The 21,883-nt window shown below is 42.4% G+C and overlaps 1 protein-coding gene across 1 annotated transcript in view; it reads right to left on the reverse strand.

Annotated features, from left to right (window-relative positions):
- LOC117348989 (S-adenosyl-L-methionine-dependent tRNA 4-demethylwyosine synthase TYW1-like) overlaps positions 1 to 21,883 on the reverse strand; it is a 170,984-nt gene that overhangs the window by 136,344 nt on the left and 12,757 nt on the right. The window contains exons 5-7 of the mRNA XM_033921785.1: positions 21,141 to 21,335; positions 12,903 to 13,193; positions 5,051 to 5,170 (exon numbers count right to left, since the gene is read on the reverse strand). Of these exons, the coding sequence (XP_033777676.1) occupies positions 5,051 to 5,170; positions 12,903 to 13,193; positions 21,141 to 21,335 (606 nt within the window). The remainder of the gene's footprint in view (positions 1 to 5,050; positions 5,171 to 12,902; positions 13,194 to 21,140; positions 21,336 to 21,883) is intronic.

Below are 21,883 nucleotides of genomic sequence, written 5' to 3' on the forward strand. Positions count from 1 at the left end.
AGAAAGGGGCACTGGGGGCACTATGGACATAGGAAGGGGCACTAAGGACATAGAAAGGAGGCACTGAGGGCACTAAGGACACAGGGAGATTCACAGACAGAAAATTGACAGACAGGCAGCGTGCAAGGAGAGAGAGACAAAGAAAAATATACCCAGACAGACAGACATCTACTCTAGCACCCGTTAATGTAACGGGCTAGTATAAAATAATCCCACTGTTTTTAATACTGCTGGTGCCTTACAAAGGAGAAAAGGAGGAAAAGCCTCAGAGTAAGGGGGGGTCTTACACAAAACTTTAGCACATTTTCATCCAACATTTTTTCTTTCTTTCTTTGTGGTACTCTTAAAAAAAACTTTTTAAGCTTATTAAATACAATTTTAAAAATTAACATCAGCTTATTTCAATTAACTCATTTTATCGAAAAAGAATGAACTTATCTTTTTTTGTAAAGGTGTTATGCTTTTGTAAAGGCGCTTTAAAGTATGAATACAAAGCATGCAAGTTGGACACAGTGAATTGTAAGCAGCACCTCTACAAAAAAAAAAAAAAAAGCCAGTCTGGTTTTCAGGATATACAGAATGAAGAATGTGCATGGAGACTGATTTGCATATAAAAGGAGGCAGTACATGCAAATCTCTCTCATGTGTATTCATTGTGGTTATCCTGAAAATCTGACTGGCTGAGTGTGCCTTGAGAACTAAGTTGAAAAGCACTGTTTTTTCCACAGTGTTTCACTTTTTTGTTGGGGATTTTTTTTTGGTTTAAGCTCGTAGACTGAAAAAGTGATTCTTGGACTGTGTTTTTTCACGCTGTTTCATTTTTTTGTTGGGGTTTTTTTTTTTGGTTTAAGCTCGTAGACTGAAAAAGTGGTTCTTGGACTGTGTTTTTTCAGGGTGTTTCACTTTTTGTTGGGGATTTTTTTTTTGGTTTAAGCTCGTAGATTGAAAAGGTGGTTCTTGGACTGTGTTTTTTCACAGTGTTTCATTTTTTTGTTGGGGATTTTTTTTGGTTTAAGCTCGTGGACTGAAGAAATGGTAATGGACTGCGCTCACCCTCAGCTGATCTTTGATTAAGACACAACGCCTGCCCAACTGTTTGAGGGACGCCTCCGGATCAACTTTCTGAGATAAGTTTTTATTTTCTCAACTTTTTTGAATTATAGACTGGTAGGGGGGTAGTGATATGATGTTTTAGATTTAACCATTACCTGTTGATGGTTTGTATCATTTACTGAGCACCTTTAATCACTTTTTGAATTATTGTGTTGCTCGACTGCGCGATTCATTTTTTTGTGTTTGTGTATTACTTTAATGAAATTCCAAAAATGTGTTATCTAGTCTTCCCAGCACCCACTTACACACACACCTCCCAAAAAGATGATACAAAGAAAACTATGTAATGGGCTTCTGCATCACTTCCTCTAAATTTTAATCTCACATGGACATTAAGCTTATTTTGTTATCTTTTCCTCCAGTGACATCCAGTGGTAAATAGCAAATCCATAGGATAAGAGTCAGTTAGCAATAGCACCTTTCTGAGTGTCTGGTAAAAGCAGTTCAACCACAATTCAAGCATTCACTGTATGCTAAGGTTCTCCTCCCATTTTGTCTACATGAAAAAAAGGTCAATGAATCAAGTCTTAAAGCCAGCCACAACACCAGCAACGTTAACAGGGGCAGCAAGCTACGACAGATTCTGGTCTCTCGAGGTTTGCCAAGGGTGAGTCAATCACACACCAAAAAAGCACAAACTATTTCATAATTGTAAATTCCAACAGTGATCCAAGTATATACCTGCCAGAAACATTTGCAAAATTGCAATCATATTAAGATCAAACAAAAAATAATAATACTGCTCCAGCAGTTCAGCTCAGAATATGGTAATGGGCATGGGAACCAACTTTCCAAAATTATTGGGTGAGCTATGAACATAAGAATAGCCTTACTGGGTCAGACCAATGGTCCATCTAGCCAAATAGCTCCTCCTCACGGTGGCCAATCCAGATCACTAGTACCTGGCAAAAACCCAAATAGCAGCAACATTCCATGCTACTGATCCAAGGCAAGCAGTGTCTTCCCCATGTCTGTCGCAATAATAGACTGTGGACTTTTTCTCCAGGAAATTGTCCAAACCTTTCTTAAAACCAACATTAATTACCTCTCCCTGTGTGCAGAAAAGGAGTGTGGTCAAAACTGAGGAAATGTTCTAGCTCCCACAGAGCTAGCACCTTTGGACGTTGTCCTACTGTTTACATTTTTTTAGCAGAAAAAGTTTAATCTTCTTACTTTGATAATTGCCACAGTATTAATCATGTCCCTGATGGAGAGGAAGGAGATCTCTCAGGTCTCATCTAAAGACCAAGAAAGTCCTGTCCTCAGCTCAGAGCTCAGATCCTGAACTTGGATGGTAGTCAAACAAGTCCTATCTGCTCAAGTGGTCACCTATCAGCTTAAGATGGGTACTGAACAACACGGAAAGAAAGTGAAAGGAGAAAGAGCTCAAAAAAATGCTTTTACCAGATCTTGCTAACATTTCATAAGAAATAGAAATGTATTATGCTACACAGTACAGTATACTCATTTCTTGAATGTTTATCTGTTGGACACGGTAAGAAAATGAAACAGGCATAAAGTACAGCTAAGTGGAGATATTAGCATGTAAAAGCAGCAAAACACACTCTGACCTGTTCCACTTTAATGCAAATTACTTCACTTTAAATATGAAAAAAGCTTCCCCAAGGCAATCATCTCATGATAGGATTACTATTTACCTTGACAGACACTGAAGCTTGATATGGCTCTTTCCTCAACTCTGGTTAGAAGGATATACAGGTTTTCATTTTGGCAACTAACGATCATTTGAACTAAAGACATTTCAACAGTTTCTCAACCAATCCACTTTTTTTTATGTTTATTCATTTAGAATGCACCATGGTTTCCTATCGTCATATGTCTAAGAAATGGCTTTCAGAGATTTTTGTTCTAGGTTTTGCTTTCAGAAAAGAGAGGCATGCAAAACAAATTACTGAATGCAAAAACATACAAAAAGAGGAATTATCGTAAAAATAATTCTCCAGGTTGTCCCATAATGTAAGAATTTAAGAACAAACATTGTCATACTGGGACAGATCAAAGGTCCATCAAGTCCAGTATCCTGTTTCCAACAGTGGCCAATCCAAGTCACAAGTACCTGGCAGAATACCAAGAAAGTAAAACAATTTATGCCGCTTATCCTAGAAATAAGCAGTGGATTTTCCCAAGTCCATCTTTAATAATGTTTTTTAGAAGCTTCTTTAAAAAAATATATATATATATTCTTAAAACTCTGCTAAGCTAACTGTGTTTACCATATTGGATTATATTGAATTGGATTTAACTTGATATATCTAAAAAAAACTACTACTAATTAGGATTTTATATACCGCCTATCAAGGTTATCTAAGCGGTTTTACAATCAGGTACTCAAGCATATACTGCCATTGACTTACGTACTGGGCAGTGTACAATGTATAACAATCTCTAATCAAAATATGAGAAAGCAACAGCAACAACAATTAAAAATAAACCATAGTCTTCACAATAATAATAAAAGATTCTAAGCATCCACATAACATTGCTGAAACAAAATCATTTTGACCAGTCTTCGAAAAGCATAGTAAGAAAGACTGAAAGCTGTCCGCCCAAAAGTTCCAAAGCACTGGCCCTGAACGCGAGAAGGCTTTTTTCCTGGTAAACAGTAATCTAATTTTCTGTAGACCAGGCAGCTGGAGCAAATTTCTTTGAGACAAACTCAATGATCTCACAGGAACATGCATAAGTTGGTTTTTTTTTTTTTTTTAAAAAGATATTCACGTTGATTCAGGTTCAGAGCTTTAAAAAAAATCAAGTATTAAAGCTTAAAATCAATGCGACTGGAAGTTGGTAGCCAATGCAGCTGGCGCAGAACCGGAGTAATATACGACTGTGCAATAAAAATAATAAATTATGTTTATTAAAAACTTTATATACCGCATAATAGCCAAAAAAGGATCCAATATATTTTTCAGAACAAGAAAAGAAAAAAAGAAGAGGTGTGTGTTTGGTTTTTTTTTGGGGGGGGGTTTCCCTCTGGGTGGGGGAAGGGCTGTTACCAGTCCCAGGCAGTGGGGAATGCTCTGCGTTTTCTGTGGTGGGATTGAGGGCCTATGATTGGTGAATTGTGACCACGCAGAGCACAATCCCTGGCCAGCAAGTCAACTGCTGGGGCCTAGTGCCATAGCACTTGTGTAGGCTGAAGTAGGGAAATCAGCCCAAAAGACTGATTTTTTTTTAATGTTTGAAAGTTTGGACTATTAATCGGCTGGATAGCCAGCAGCAGCTTTGGAAAAACTTGAATTATGTGTTTTTGAACTTTGACTGACATTAACCCAGAGACTGTTTAGCAGTGTATTGTTTGTTTGGGACATATATTTTATATCTGGAACATCCCCTTCTGCTTCTATTCCTTTCTCTCCTCTCTTCTACCTTCCAAAGTAATTAGATCAATGCTGTCTTGTTAAAATGTTTATTTTATTTTTATTTTTCCTCTAACTCTACTTTTCACTTCTCTATTACCCTCCAGGTACTTTAGTTAGATTGTGAGCCTTCGGGACAGTAAGGGAATTTTTCAAATACCTTTCTTATTTCTAATCTTAATGTATATTTTCTGTAAACCGCTTAGAACCTAACGGATGTAGCGGTATATAAGAAATAAATTACATTACATTGTATTTTCTTTTCAATATGAAACTGATTGAACTTGAAACAAGCAAGCTGGTTTGAATATTTTGTTTTGAAGAATAAGCCCAGTTATTGCTTGATACAATACCTACCTGGTGTGGTGGTGTTCACTTCTGCTAACCTTTTTTTTTCTTCCTTGTGCTGCCCGCAGCGGCTCATAAGAGTTTTCTCTTGCCACTGGTGCCCTAGGACCCATTGCCCTGAAGCTGCCGGTGACAGGAGACCCAAACGTCATATGACTGAAAATGGGGGGGAGGAGGTAAAGCAATACGTACACCCACAAACACCATACCTTGGCTTTCTTCATGTGGCCCATCATTTTTCCCAAGTCTTCCATATCAATAATAGAGCCTGCACCTTCTCTTTCCTCTGCTCCCGACTCTTCCTCACTGGTAGTTTCAAATAGTTCTTCCTGCAGAAAAGAATGCATATTCTAAAATATAATTAGATGTTAAACAAGATTTATAACTATGCTGTATTTTACCAGAAGGAAAAAAACAGGCGCTGTGTCACACATTGGAAGATTAGGTTATTACCTTTGGTAATCTTCTGTTAGTCCCCCGACAAATTCTGTATGCAAGGTGTTTTATCTCAACCCACGACCTGGGTATTGCAGAAAACCACACACTTTTTTTCTTCTGCTCTTCCCACTTGGCTGAGGAATATAGAGCCCCTGCGATTACATCCAAAAGCAACTGAATAGCACTGGAACAAAGCATAGATACAAAAGGGAGCACAGGGAATCTCCCCATTATACAACAGCATTCTGTTCTGCTCTGTAATGTAAAGGCACAATTAATAAACAGGCAAACACGAGAAGTCATGTGATGCCATAAACGAGTGAGGTTGTGTTCTCTGCCTGCTCCGGGACCCTCCTCTCCTTTACGCATTTCAGTGAGGGTTTTGAGCCGCTTTGCAGCTGCTTTGACTTCTTATACCTGCCTTTTGCATGGACAGATATCTTACGCGTTCTCAGATTCCTGCCTTCATGAAATCGGCTAAAAAAGAACAAGACCGTCTGAAGTCGGGGGATTCCAAGATGGCGGACTCAGCCGGTACAGCTGTATCCCAGTTCACTGGCATGGCGCTCAGTGATTTAAAAGAGGCGGTGGTGCAAGTTTTAGATCCACAAATGGCAACACTATCAAGCCAAATGCTTCACTTAGAGCAACTTCTTTCAGACACAGCCTCTAGGACGACAGAATTAGAATGGGTGTCTAATGTGGAGGTCGCCACCACCATGCACGATTCGGAGGTGGCTGTGCTTCAGGAGCTGTTGCATGTCCACGCTGATAAAATTGACGATCATGAAAATCGCTCGCATCACAACAATCTCCGTATTTTGGGCATTCCGGAAACGCTATCTGAAGCACTATTGTTGCCGGAGCTGGAGAGTTGGCTGGCTGCTGAATTCCCAATGATGGCTTCCTTGGGCCCTGCGCGCCTGGAACGTGCTCACCAGCTGTGGCCACTCTAGGTGAGGCCTAGAGTGGTGATTGTGAAATTTCTTTACTGCCATAAGGTGGATATCTTGCGGCTCTACCGTTCCAAGAAAGATTCTCTGAAGTTTCATGAGGCTCCTATTCGCCTGACCCAGGATTATTTGGCAGCCCTGACTGAAAAGAGGAAGGCGTTTTATCCCTTGTGCGCTAAGTTGGTGGATATAAAAGCTCCTTTCATGTTTATTTACCCTGCCTTGCTAAAGATCCACAGAGATGGTGCTTGGAAGTCTTTTACTGTGGTGGAGGAAGCTGCGGAATACATCAATACTTCCTTCTCCAGCGTAGTGAACTCAACTTGATGTTGCAGGCTGTTTGTTCTTTTTTGGTTCTGCTTGGTTGGCACTTTTGCCACTGACTGTGACCCCTTTGTGGTTGGATTGTGTTGAGGGATGTTAGGGGTCTTGGTTTGGCGGGGAGGGCAGGGTCCTGGTGGGTATCTTTACGTGTCCTTTCCATTTCTCTACAGGGAAATGTTGGATGTATTGTTGGGGGCTATGGGAATGGGTGAGGGGTGGGTTTTGGAGCAGTAGTTGTTGGGGGGGGTTTGTTTTCTGTGCTATTGATATTTTGGTGCACTTTGTTGATTGTTTGGTTTGCTTGTGCTGTTGGAATGTGTGTGTAGTGGGCTCCATTCCGGTCCATGACTCTTTTCCCTGGGGTGAGGCTGGGCGCCTTGGGGACTTTACTTGGTTCCTATTCTTTCTGGTTCTCCTTGCTAGGTTTTCTTGGGGGGTAAATCACTTCAGCTTATCTCCTGGAATGTTTCCGGGATTACCTCACCAGTCAAGCACATGAAAATTCTCGCTCAATTGAAACATCATAAGGTAGATTTGGCATGTTTGCAGGAAACTCGCTTGACCAATGAGGAGCATAAGAAATTACAACAGGGTTGGGTGAGTGAGGTGTTTTATGCTTCCTCCCCCAATAAGAAAGCTGGAGTTACTTTGCTGATTCGCAAGGGTTTGCCGTGTATGGTTTCCCTTCTGCAGCGGGATCCCCAGGGTAGATATTTGCTGATCAAGATTAGGGTGCATGATTCCATATTTCGATTATTGATCGTATATGGTCCTAATGTCTATTCTCACACCATTTATAAATCTTTGATTCGTCTGGGATTAAAAGATCTCTCTTCCCCATTGATTGTGGCAGGTGACCTGAATCAGGTACTCAACCTCAACTAGGGGCATTCCTTATTTGTGTATTTCTCTTGGTTTGGTCGACCCTTGGAGACTCTTACATCCTACCGACCGTGATTACACTCATCAGTCTCGTTCTCATGGCTCTTTCTCCAGACTGGACTACTTATTGATTTCTGAGTCTTTCTTTTCCTGTGTGGTTTCGGCCCATATTAGTCCTATGGAAGTCTCTGACCACTGCTTGATTTGGCTGGATTTGGTGTTGGGGGGGGGGAGGTTTCTATGCCTGGTATCCATTGGCGTTTTCCAGCTTATTTGATGGATGATCCTGACTTTCGGACTTACTTGCAGGCTCACTGGGATGATTTTTTGAGCTTTAATGGGCAGCATGCTAACGATCCCGGTCTCCTTTGGGAGACGGCTAAGGTGGTTCTCAGAGGGGATATTATTGCGTATGTATTGGCTCGGTCGAAACATATTTCTAGGGGAATTATACATTTGGAAAGGCAATATTCTACTTTGAAAGCCCAATATCTCAGGTGTCCTTCTCATTTGCAGGAAGATATGCATGCTGCTCAGGTAGCACTTAATACTTTGCTACATGAACGCACTACCAAATCCCTGCTTTACCGTAAATTCAAATTTTATAGATATGGGAATAAGGTGGGTAGGTTGTTAGCTACTGTCACTAAAAACTGGCGGGGTACTAGCTATATCTCTCAGATCTCTGGGGGGGGTGTTACTTATACAAAACAAGCGGATATTGCCAAGGCTTTTTATCGTCACTTTTCTGAATTTTATGAGGGCCAGCAATCTTAACAGGGCCCTGACTGAGATCAGTGATTATTTGGATGACGTTACTATGCCTACACTTACGGATGAGCAGCGTAGGACTCTTAATGGGCCGATATCGGGGCAAGAATTGCAGCGTGTTATTAAGAACTTGCAGTCCTGCAAGGCTCCGGGACCAGACAGCTTCTTTTCCAAATTTTATAAAATGATGTCCCTTCAGCTTTGTGGACCGTTGGCAGACTTTTATGATTCGGCTATGGCTCACGGGCGTTTTCTTGTCTATGCTAATGATGCAGTGATTACTTTAATTCCGAAACCTCACAAGCCCCCGGAGGCTGTGGATTCCTATCGACCTATTTCTCTTATTAATGTTGATTTGAATATTCTGGCTCGGTTGTTGGCTGATCGTCTTGCCTTCTCTTATTTCTTCTGAGCAGGTTGGGTTTGTGCGGAATAGGCATTCTGTTTTGAATGTCCGGAAAGCTTTATTGGCAATGCGCCCATGCGCAACGCGCCATGCGGGCTGTTCTGCATTTACTCATAGAGCGATATATGTGGGTATTAAGACAATCTTACAGAGCTGGCTGACACCACTTGCACCCACTTCCACCCATTGGCGAATTTTGATGATCCAGCTGGCTGGAATGGATCGTCAGGTTGTGGGACCTTTGGACTCTAGGAAGGGGAATTTATATATCAGTTGTTGACTACCTTTTTGTACCACTTTAACACACAAAGCACGCAGTCGTTTGTTGACTTGATGGTTTTGGTTTTTGTGTTTTGCAACTGCTGTTCCGGGGGGGGGGGTGTTTTGTATATTGTTTCCTTTCTTTGTAGTTGAAATTCAATAAAAATGATTGCAAAAAAAAGAGGCAAACTTGAAAAATAGGCAAGAACATAGCAGCAACATGGAACCAACCTGCCACATGCAACAAGCAGAAACTGGAAGCATGCCTTCGGTAAAGATATGTACCCACATATATAGAACAATTCCCCTCAAGGCCTGTCTGCCGGCAGGAAGGTATTGAGGCCTGAAAGGAGAAATATCCATGGCAGAAATATGAGGCGATACACAATAAAGTAGACAGAGGGCAGGCTGTACAGAATCCGTTGGGAACTAACAGAAAGAAGATTACCAAAGGTAAGAACGTAATCTTCCATTCTGTTACATCCCCTCTGGATTCTGTACGCAAGGTGACGTACCAAAGCAATGGCAACATCTAGAGTAAGACAGAGGAGCCTGCCCGCCAAGGTCCCATAGGCAGCGTCAGACAGAGCCACTACATCCACTCTGTAAAACCGTGTAAAGGTACAAAGAGACGACCAAGTGGCCACTCTACAAATTTCAACTGGACTAATCGCATGAGACTCCGCCCATAAAGCAGCGACACCTCTGGTTGAATGAGATTTAAGGGAAATCGGTGGATGCTTACCACCTGCAATGAGAAACTTAAGACAAGTTCGGAAATTCTTTGAGAAAACTCAATTCCAGCTCATAGTTCAGTCCTTAATACTAGGCCTACTTGACTACTGTAATATCCTTTACCTCTCATGCCCTACAACCATAACAAAACAACTACAAACTATCCAAAACACAGCACTAAGACTCATCTACTCATTAAAGAAACATGATCACATTACAGAAGCATATCTCCAATCGCACTGGCTTCCGATCCCAGCAAGAATACAATTTAAATTCTACTGCCTACTATTTAAGACTTTATACGGAGACAGTCCAAACTACCTGAATAATCGCCTCATCCACAACACCGCAACCAGACATAGGAAAACTCACACCCCATTCTCATACCCCCCAATTAAGGAGGTCAAATGGAAAAAACTATATGATGGCCTCCTGGCCAACCCAGGTGAGTCGCAATCCTGTGGATGACTCAGCCCACCAAGGGCCAAGGAAGAAATACATAAAGGAGATCCTGAGTTGGCCAGGGCAAATACATAAAGGAGATCCTGAGTTGGCTAGGGCTGAACCAATGCGTTTAGCCCTAAGCTTCCTGGCTCTGTTCTGCGACTGACGAAGCACTTGACTTTCGAGTTCTTGGCTGAAGCCATCAAATCTATCTGTGGCCTGCCCCAACATCACACAATAAAACGAAATGCCCTTTCCCAGGAAGAGAACCCCTCCAGAGTTGTCTGAAGGCACTAAAGCCACTGAGAAAAATACAAACTTAAATGCAAAAATAAGAAAAAGAAGCAGAGCAGATCAGAAGCACTTCTGCACAGTTCACTTACAGAAATTAAAATTGCAGGGGAGTCTGTATTCCTCAGTCAAGTGGGAGGAGCAGAAGAAAAAAAAAAGTGTGTTTTCTACAGACTCGGTTCGCAAGTTGAGATGAAACACCTTGCATATAGAATCCGGAGGGGACATAACATAATTTGTATTTGGAGTCAATGAAAAGTACAAAACCACTATTTTGCTTATGTGTGGCACTGAAAGAAAATGATTTTTTTAATAAAAGCAAAAAAAAAGACCTATGCGATCTTGAAAGTTCCTGTCCAACATCTTTGGATACAGTACTCCTATCACTTCAATAGCCTACAGAGAATCTAGCTTGCAATTAACGAAATGAATCTGCTAAACCAGGAGTTTTTAACCCAGCCAGTCAGGTTTAAAGGATATCCATAATAAATATGCATGAGATAGATTTGCATATAATGGAGGCAGAGCATGCAAATTTATCCGATGCATATTCACTGTGGATAGCCTGAAAACTTGGCTGACTGATTCCAAGGACTGGGATGAGAACCCCTGTGCTAGACCAAAAGTTAAAGGCATTTACAGCATTACAATGAATATTTTAGTAACTGCAGAAAGAAGACAAGGCAGTGAAATGATGGGCATTTAGAACAAACTATTACCTTACTTCTTAGTCTCTTGATCATCTCTGCTCTAATCCTTCCTCCATCCCCCAGGACTTCCATTTCACTATCAATTCTTCTTTACCCTCCAGACTGGTGTCAGCCCTGCAACAATGTCAGTTCTGCAAAGAAAATTCAGTGCAGGCCCCAGCAGTACCCCACTCCTCACACAGGTCTCATTGCAATAGGAAAGGAAGGCGAGGCAGGGTATTGCTGGACTTGTCAGGCCCCATGCTGAATTTTATTTTCCAAGTTGCTGTTGTGGCAGATGGCGGTTTTACAGGCCTCTCTGCTCATTTCAAGCCATTTTTGTTTTTCTGCTCAAACACGTACATTGTTTTTCGCTCATATTTTTATCTGTGTACCCTACATCATCCGGACCCCTGAGGAAGGCGGTCTCACCGAAACACGGACCGTGTAGAGTCCGGCAGGACAATCATACGTGTATTACAAATTCAGACTTTTATTTGTATTTTTATTGTGAAGAGCAAATAATAAATCATCTTCCAGAACATCCACAGTCTTGTTTTTATCTTTGGATTGGGTCTGCCTTGTTGTGTTGCAGACGGTAGGCCTGGATGCAGGAACGATGGCAGCAACATTCTAGCGACTACCAAAATTTGGTACTAGAAACAGTTGCTTATATTGCCTCTACTTAAATAAAGCCTTTACCTTATCATTAATGAACATCATATGCCTTCTTGCAGACAGAAGGTCTTTGACACAAGGAAATGAAGGCAACTTATAAACTAATACTTTTCATCACAGCCTATGATAATGATGTGGAAAAACCTATCGCCACCACATCCTCCTTCCTACATCAAGAAAATAGTCACCTCTGTTGTACCAGTTTTCTGTTTGGATTTACCTCACCTAGATCTCCCAACTGTCTTTTTTTTTTTAACTATCACCTCAAACTGCTCTCTCCTTTCCTTTTTTACCCACCAGTGTTAAAAAGGAAAACCAGTAGTAACAGAATCCAGTGTCTCACAGAAGACAGAATTATAGTTTCATAGTTTATTTAAATTTTGATTAAACGCTTATCCAAAGGTACAAAGCGTTGTACATAGTAATTTAAAATAGATGGTAGGCGAACATTTTGAATAATTAAACATACACCAACTAAACAAACATTCATATGACATGAAAACATTGGGAGAAAAGGGAAGAATTACAATTTCTTAGAAAGAATACATAAAAGGAGAATACAATGGGAAAGGGGAACAAGTTAAATAGTGTAGAAGTAAGTACATATGTAAAAAATCATATATAGGCATCTTTAAAAAGCAAGCATTTTAGGCTGCTTTTGAATTTCTGCAAATTTTGTTCGGCTCTGAGGTATAGAGGGAGAGAGTGCCAAATTAAAGGGGCAGTGACTGAGAAAATGAGGGTACGACAAGTGCCAATTATCTTTATGGATGGGACGTTAAGGGAATGTTGTGAGGCTGATCTTAAAGTTCTGGGAGGGTCATAAGGGATCATTCCCATAGAGTAGCCAAACTATTTAAGCATTCATAAATACATAGTTGTTGTCCGTTATAGTCTTCATGGATCAGTTTTCTTTACTCTTATTATATCAATCTGTAAATATTAACAAATTATTATCTCCAATGTCGTTTGAGGGCATAGAAATATAAACACTTATGAGAAAAGCTGCTTCTGATGGTCAAAAAATATTTTGCAAGTGATTTCAGGACAACTTACATCAATTTATGAATGCTTAAATTGATACAATATGGGAATGCTAGTTATGAACTTTCCAAACTGAAAGATAATAGACCCGGATTAGTGTGTTTCACAGAAGACAGAAGCAGGACATGCTTATTCTCCGACAAACCTCTGTTTTGTCTTGTTCTGACTCTCCTAATGCCTCCTGATCATGGTCCAATCCCTCTCCCATGTGATTCTTTTTGGATTTGCACTTGGTTTTTGTGCATTTGCCACCACAGGATTTTTTCTCTCCTTTGCAAAGCATCTGTAATTGGCTGAGGAACCTGGATTTCCAGGAGTCAAAGTCAGCTTCCATACTTCCATGTTTGCTCTTCACGACGTTGCAGTCGCCCTCTGCTCGTGTCATTATGCGACTGGCACTGAGCATCCAAAGCCACTTGTCAATGTTTTTGCCAACCTAAAGAGAGTGGATAAAAAAGAAAAAGGAGAAGTATGCAGACTGCCATTGACAGAGACAGAAAAGAAAAAAAAAAAAAAAAAGAGAGTCAATATGCCAGAGGAAGGTGTAGTGAGGGAGGAGAAAAGGCAAATGGGCAGCAGCCGCTTGAAAGAGGAAACAGCAGATGATAGTCAGGAAAACAGAAACTGGAACCAACATAATGAAAAAATAAAATGCCCAGATAAAAGTAGAAAAAAGCATTTTATTTTGAATATTCTATGATTTTATTTATTGAATTTTCAATAATTATACAACAAACAAACAAACATATAGGAAAAATACAACAACTACAACAAGTGGCTGCTTTCCCAATTGTTAAAAAACCTCAAACTGTATTATAGATTGACATACTATATAAAATATGGAAAAGATGCACAATTAAGCTAATATTTATGTGAATACAGAGTGTTGGGGGTACACGGCACTTGTTGGGGGTACAAGGCACTGCACGGCTCTCCCATCTCCCTTCCTACTTAATGGCCGCCTCCATCAAGGATTCCAAGCCCTCCTTCCTGCCCGCCCCCTCCACCGAAGCCGACCCAGGCTTCCCTCCAATGTCAGAGCTGATTTCAGAGGGAAGCCTTCCAGTCAGGGAAGGATCCCAGCTATCTCCTTCCAGGTGAGCTGTTACTTCCTGCCTTCAGCAGCACTTGTTGCAGGGATGCAGCGGCTCTATCATGATGCACGAGGGTGACACAGAAGCCTTCTCTCAGACGTCAGAGCTGATATCATAGGGAAGGCTTGAGGGTCAGCCACATGCAGCATGTAAGAGCTGCTGCCTGCACATCCCTGCAACAAGTGCCGCTGAAAGCAGAAGGAGCAGCCCAGCTGGACGGCCCTCAAGGAAGCAAGTGCAGCCCTGGAGCGAGCAAGTAAGGGAGAAAGGGACATGATCTGGGACGGGCACAATTTTGGGACAAAAGTTGGAAGAGGGGCATTAACTTGAGACATAAGAGGGAGGGAAGGAATAAAAATGGAGAATTGTTGGGCATGAGAGTGTGAGTGAAAGGGAAAGAGATGGTGCACATGGGAAAAGTAAGAAAGAGGAAAATTGGGCACAGAGAGAGGAAGGAAGAGATACATGGGGAAGAGAAGGATGAAAGGTAGAAATATTGGATATGTGGTGGAGAGAGAACAAAAGGACATATTGAAGGGGATGCAAGGGGAATGAATGTTGGACATAGTGATGGAGGGAGAGATGTGGCTTGGTGCTGGAGAGGGGTGATAGAAAGAGAAAAGGGCATGGGGTTAGTGGCAGTGGTGAAAAATACTGCACATGATCCAGGGGGTTGATCCAGGGGATGAGAAAGGAAGAAATGCTTGATGTGGCAGTAGAGGGGATGGGAGATGCACCCTGGATCTCGATCTCTCTTTCCCCACTCCCTTTGCAGCAAGGGAGGGAATGAGAGGAAAGATGGACAGTGAGAGAGACACGGAGACATATTGCCAATAGTGGTGGAGAAGAGAGGAAGAAAAGTTGGACTCATGAAGGGACAGAAAGAGACTTTGGTTGGGTGAAGGGAATGAGGTCCAGAGGAGAGGAAGCATGCAGGAGGCAGAAAAAAAAAAGAAATATTGAATGCACAGCTAGAAGGACTCATGAAATCACCTTGAAGAGGTATGCAGGCAGATTAATAGGCTTAAAAACGATAAATCCCCAGGACCGGATGGCATCCATCCGAGGGTAATCAAGGAACTGAAAGGGGCTATAGTTGAACTGCTTCAACTAATAGCCAATCTGTCGAACAAATCGGTTAGGATTCCAGAAGACTGGAAGGTAGTGAATGTTATGCCGATCTTCAAGAAAGGTTCGAGGAGAGATCCAGGAAACTACAGACTGGTGAGTCTGACCTCGGTACCAGGAAAGATGGTAGAGGCGCTGATAAAGGACCGCATCATTGATCACCTTGATGGACACAATCTGATGAGGACCAGCCAGCACGGTTTTAGCAAAGGCAGATCGTGTTTGATGAACTTGCTGTACTTCTTTGAGGGAGTAAACAGGCAGATAGACAAGGGCAAGCCAGTCTGGATTTTCAGAAGACGTTCGACAAGGTCCCGCATGAACGACTACTTCAAAAAATTGCGAGCCATGGAATCGAGGGTGAAATACTCATGTGGATTAAAAACTGGTTGGTGGATGGGAAACAGAGAGGGGGGGTAAATGGACAATACTCTTACTGGAAAAGCGTTACGAGTGGAGTGCCGCAGGGTTCGGTGCTTGGACCCGTGCTCTTCAACATATTTATAAATGACCTGGAAATTGGTACGATGAGCGAAATGATTAAATTTGCAGACGATACAAAGTTATTCAGAGTGGTGAAGACACAGAAGGATTGCAAAGACATGCAATGTCACATAAACATGCTTGAGAAATGGGCTGCAACATGGCAAATGAGGTTTAACGTGGATAAGTATAAGGTGATGCATGTCGGTAACAAAAATCTTATACACGAATACACAATCATCACATTGTACTCAGATAGACCGCCCAGGAAAGAGACTTGGGAGTACTGATCGACAAGACGATGAAGCCGTCCGCGCAATGCGCGGTGGTGACAAAAAGGGCAAACAGAATGCTGGGAATGATTAAGAAGGGAATCATGAACAGATCGGAGAGGGTTGTCATGCCGCTGTACCGGGCCATGGTGCACCCTCACCTGGAGTACTGCGTCCAGCACTGGTCGCCATACATGAAGAAGGATACGGTACTACTCGAAATGGTCCAGAGAAGAGTGACTAAAAGGTAAAGGGGCTGGAGGAGTTGCCGTACAGTGAGAGATTGGAGAAGCTGGGCCTCTTCTCCATTGAAAAGAGGAGACTGAGAGGGGACATGATAGAAACATTCAAGATACTTAAGGGAATAGACTTAGTAGATAAAGACAGGTTGTTCACCCTCTCCAAGGTAGGGAAAACGAGAGGGCACTCTCTAAAGTTAAAAGGGGATAGATTCCGTACAAACATAAGGAAGTTCTTCTTCACCCAGAGAGTGGTGGAAAACTGGAACGCTCTTCCGGAGGCTGTTATAGGGGAAAACACCCTCCAGGGATTTAAGACAAAGTTGGACGGGTCCCTGTTGACCCAGAACGTAAGCAGGTAGGGCCGGTCTCGAGGCACTGGTCTTTGACCTGGGGGCCACCGCAGACTGCTGGGCACGATGGACCACTGGTCTGACCCAGCAGCGGCAAATTCTTATGTTCTTATCAGTGGCTTAGGGGTGTTATTGCTGCCTTGTCAAGTTTGGTAAAAGGGAGTTCTGATCACTTTCAGAGAAAGTCTTTAGCTCTATCAGCTCAAGTATTTATATTTTGAGATGGGGTGGAGCATGGCAGAGAAATTTTGGGCCCACCCAAAATTGGCTGTCTGGCTACACCACTGATATGCACCTAAGCATCCCTCTAGCTCAGGGATCTCAAAGTCCCTCCTCGAGTGCTGCAACCCAGTTGGGTTTTCAGGATTTCCCCAATGAATATGCATTGAAAGCAGTGCTTGCACATAGATCTCATGCATATTCATTGGGGAAATCCTGAAAACCCGACTGGATTGCGGCCCTCAAGGAGGGACTTTGAGACCAGCTGCTCTAGCTTCACTGCTGCCTTTTCTACCCGTATTTGTTACCTTAAGATCATCACATAAAAAACACATCCAAGTCCCGCTCCTCTTTTGTGAACAGAAATACTTCACCCCCTAAACTGTACTGCTCCCATGGGTTTCTGCAGCATAAATGCAACTAAATAACAATTACTAGTAAGTTTTCCCAATCCAAAAGGTGTTAGATATAAAACCTATTGGTCGCAGACTTTGGGTTATTAAGCAGCAAAGATCTGGAACTCCCTATCTGAGAATTTAAGAGCAACACAAGAATGTAGACAATTTAGAAAACGGTTAATTTCCTGACCTTTCTATTGTAATGGGAGGGGGTCCTGGATCATTATATGCATATATGCAATTGGTAAATTATATTAATAGATTGAAGAGATTGAATTTTTCTTGTGGAGTTCATGACAGAATTATTTCTTTTTTTAATCAATGTGATGATTTCAGTTTCTTTATTACACAAGTGGTGGTGGAATATATTACCTACCTGTACATATGATAAAATTCTATAAAATTGGAATGAGGAGTTGGGAATTCAGATTTCTCTTCTTGATTTTACTCAATCTATTAATAGACTACCAAAGATTATAAAAGAGTATGTTTGGAGAGAATGTGCTTATAGAATTTTACATAGGGCTTATTTTTCCCAAATTCAAGCTTTTCATGCGAATTTAATAGATACCCCAATTTGTATTAAATGTAATAAAGATCCTGGCACATTATCTCATGCTTTTTGGTTGTGTCCTTTGATCAATTCATTTTGGTCTGCAATCCTATTATTTTTGGATTCTTTATGGGGTAATTTTATAGTGGGTTGTCCTAGGGGAATAATTTTTGGTAAAGCATCAGCTTGTGGGGTTTTTGGCCAATTAAAATGTCATTTATTTCAGAAAGCCTGTATGATTGGGCATAAATGTATTATGCAATTTTGGTTGCAGAAAGAATCTCCAAGTTTTTGCCATTGGAGGAATCAATTACATCGCTTATTTTTATTTGAGAGTTGGGAGGTTCGAGGTTCGCCTAAAAAAACTCATCTTTTTATGGAGGTTTCGGATCTTTATATTCACAATCTTTCACCAAAAATACAAAGCTTGGTTATCAATGATTATTTATGAAAATTAGGTTTAATAATTACATTCCAGTTATTTATTTTAATTCTTTATTTTTGTCAACTTTCATCCAGGGTGAGGGATTTCATTTAGGGGAAGACAGGGGATGGAATTAAGGGGCGTGTAGATAAGATTGAATTTGTTCATATGGAAATTAAGTTTGAAAGAATGATTTTAAATTTGTATGAAATATTATTGTATTCTTATGTATTGAATGTATTTTTGTATTATCCTATTGTACTGATTATTTGATTCTTTCAATAAAAATTGTTTATACACAGAAAACCATTAAAAACCCTCTCTTTCAAAATATTTTATTTATTAAAAAAATTTCTAACCCGCTTAAACCTAAGCAGTTTACAAAATATAATTTTAGAAATTGCTTTATTTTGTAATTCTCAGGAACGTCTGGCTTCTTACTGTTCTTAACTACTTTGAGCTGTAAAAAAGCTGTACAAAAATTATTTGTAACTAGTCTTTAAGCCCATTACATTAACGGGTGCTAGAATAGATGTGTGTCTGTCTTTCTTTCTCTCTCTCTCTCTCCTTGTCCACTGTCTGTCTGTCTTTTTTTTATTTTATTTATTTTTTTTTTTAACCACACCCCTCCTCCTAAAGCAACCCCCTTCCCCTCTCTCCCTGGCCCCCTGTTGTGCCATGCCTGTCTGCTCTGTGGCCCCCTTCTGTTCCCCCCTCCCAGAGCAAAGCATGATTGTTGCCTAACCCCCAGCACACCCATCCCCCCAAAGCAGGCCCCTTTCCCTCTCCCCCTGGCCCCCTGTTGTGCCATGCCTTCCTGCTCCATGGCCTTCTGTTCCCCCCCCTCCCAGAGCAAAGCATGTTTGCCGTCTGGCTCCCAGCACACCCCTCCCCCCAAAGCAGCCCCCTTTCCCTCTCCCCCTGGCCCGAGTGAGTGGTTAGAGCTATAGCCTCAGCACCCTGAGGTTGTGGGTTCAAATCCCACGGTGACCCTGGGTAAGTCATTTAATCCCCCCATTGCCCCAGGTACATTAGTTTTATTAAATTTATTTATTCAATTTTCTATGCCCTTCTCCCAAGGGAGCTCAGAACGGTTTACATGAATATATTCATAGATTGTAAGCCCACCAGGACAGATAGGGAAAATACCCTCTCCTGCCCATCTCCTGCCCCTCAGCATCATTAAATGGAATATAAGACATCGACACCCCCCCCACCCAAAAAAAAAAAAAAAAAAATCTGCTATGACTCAGTAACCCAACTAAGGATTACATTTCTTATATTGAAGCTGTTTGTCCTGGGGTGGTGAGCTGGTAACATCCTAGGAGGGCTGGTCCTTAACACAGCTATCTGGTCTCAAGGATCCTTGCAAATTAAGCTCTGTACTGATGTCCCCTTGTGGTACTGGGATGTAACTCACGATCACTATCCTCCTTGCACTCTAACTTGTCCCAAGTTTTCCGGGTCCCTTAGTCCCTTGCCGCCTCCCTGACAAACCTCTCGCCTCTAGCAGCAGCCGCAGCACTCTAAACACGCTGCTTTGCGGCCTTCTACTGTCCTGATTTGCTCTGCCACGTCTGTGATGATGTCATCAGGGACGCAGCAGAGCAAATCAGGGCAGTGGAAGGGCGCGAAACAGCGTGTGTACAATGCTGCGGCCGCTGCTAGAGGCTTGTCGGGACCGCGGAAAGGGGGGGGCGGCAAGGGACTAAGGGTAGCGACCAGACCGCGTGAAGGGAGGGTCGGACAGGGGTTTGGGTGCGCCGGGGGGGAAGGGGGCGACGACGACGATCTGCCTTACACGGAAAGAACCCTATGCGCACACGTGCGCGCCTGAAACTGACTTCTCCTGGCAGCTGCCACTCCGCACCGCCGTACGGGCCTGAAACCGACAACCGAGGGCGTCCTGGAGTCCTTTGTAGCGCATGCGTACTCTTGCCGCCACAGCCCGACAGATCAGGGATAGTTTGAACGTAAAATATTTTTTTTTTTGGGGGGGGGAGAAGTAATGGTGATAGAAAACGTTGATCTGAAGCGTGCCTGCACAGCTCAAACACTTTCATCCCTACACAACTTAGGATCCAGTGTAAACCAGGCCCGTTTAACAGCTGGCTTCCACGGGGTGACAAAGGTGGATGCAATCAAACCAAAACCTGACGCCAAAGATACCAAGTCACACCCATTAAGTCTGTGACACACACAGTTAACTGCCCCCCCCCCCCCCCCCCCACTTACATTATTGTGGGAATTCCCAGCATTCTTTCCGTGAGCCTTGATCTGATTCTGGTAACGGCGCATTACAAATGAAAAATGTAAAGTAAATTCAGAGAGAGCGCCTCTCCTTCAATCTTCCACTCTCCCCAGCTATGCTCTCTCCCTCATTCTCAAACCGTCCGTGCCCTACCTTCAAACTTGTCTCTGGGAGTTCGCCAGCGCCCAGCAGCAACAATTCATATTTTTGGTCAACCACAGCCTCGCAGTCTTCCCTCGATCGCGTCCTGCTCCCCCCTCCTCGACACAATTTCCTGTTTCCGGTGGAGCCGGATGCGGCAGAGGCGGGTCCAACGTACGTCACACAATTTTGAAGGTAGTACGGGGGACAGGGTGTGAGATGTACATGCCGGCCCGGAGGGGGATGGGGCTACCGGGACAGGGTTTTTTTGCCGCGGCCTCCTCCCTCATGCGCCTTAGTGTGCATGAGTACTCTGCCGGCCACATCCCGACAGATCAGGACTCGGGGAAAACGGGATTAGAGTGCGCATGCGCGCTTAGCATATTATTATTATAGATTATAATTTGTATCCAAGTCTTCCCCATTATTGCAGACAAAATTGGGCCATAATCAACAAAAATGTAATGGAGAGGAAAAGCACTGGTTGCTATGTACTATCAGAAAAAAAGGATACTGGGCTACACCAGGGGTAGGCAATTCCGGTCCTCGAGAGCCAGAGCCAGGTCAGGTTTTCAGGATCTCCACAATGAATATGTATGAGATGGATTTGCATGCACTGCCTCCTTGAGATGCAAATCTATCTCGTGCATATTTATTGTGGAGATCCTGAAAACCTGACCTGGCTCTGGCTCTTGAGGACTGGAATTGCCTACCCCTGGACTACACTGATCCTTGATCTACCCAATTTGAAAATCATCATCTTATTATGTTTCTAAACATGGAATCATAACAAAACATATATTTTAAAATAGATTGAAAGATGCTTACTGTATTGTAGTGGTTGACATATACTGAATTTCCCAATCCAAATACAGCATATCTCATGCCTTTCAGATAGGTCCTACCAACCCGGAAGTCAGTGGAAGCTTCTTCTAACCATTTAGAAAACCACTCAGCATTCTCAGTAGGCCGTCCATCAGTGTATGTGGCAACCAAGAAAGCACAAACATTTTTGCTCGTTGTCTAAACCAAAAGGAAAACAAATGATTTGTAAAAGCATCTGAAACTCACTTTACATTTCAATCCTGAATTATTTACAAACACACTGCATTTCTGTCACATTTCCTAGATTAGCGTACCTAGGGCTAGATTAACTTAAGTACTCAGCCGTTAATTTGCATTACGGTACTCCCCTGAAATTTGGGGGGGTTACGTTCGCGGAGAAACCATGAATGTTGAAAAACTGCAAATGTCAGAAGAGTACTGTAAATCGGCACTCTCTGAGTCAGACTCCCCGGGCTCACGTGCGCCAGCCCCTTCCGAGTCCCCAGGCGAATGCTGAAGCAAGGCAAGACCGCAGGTTGGGGACTTGAAGGCTGGCTGTGCGGAACTGGTAAGAGAGCTTTTCCATTGGTCAGTCATTTTGCAGTATTTTCTGACTGGAAGAGGCGGTCAGAAAATATCGCGAATCACGAACCGCGAATTCGCGAGGGTATACTGTATTAGTTAATAAGCCTACTTACAATAAATGAGATCTATGTTGTTAGCATACAGCAGCAATGTGATAGAGC

The sequence above is a fragment of the Geotrypetes seraphini genome, chromosome 15 (assembly GCF_902459505.1).
Source record: "Geotrypetes seraphini chromosome 15, aGeoSer1.1, whole genome shotgun sequence".
In the NCBI taxonomy this organism is placed as follows: Eukaryota; Metazoa; Chordata; class Amphibia; order Gymnophiona; family Dermophiidae; genus Geotrypetes; species Geotrypetes seraphini.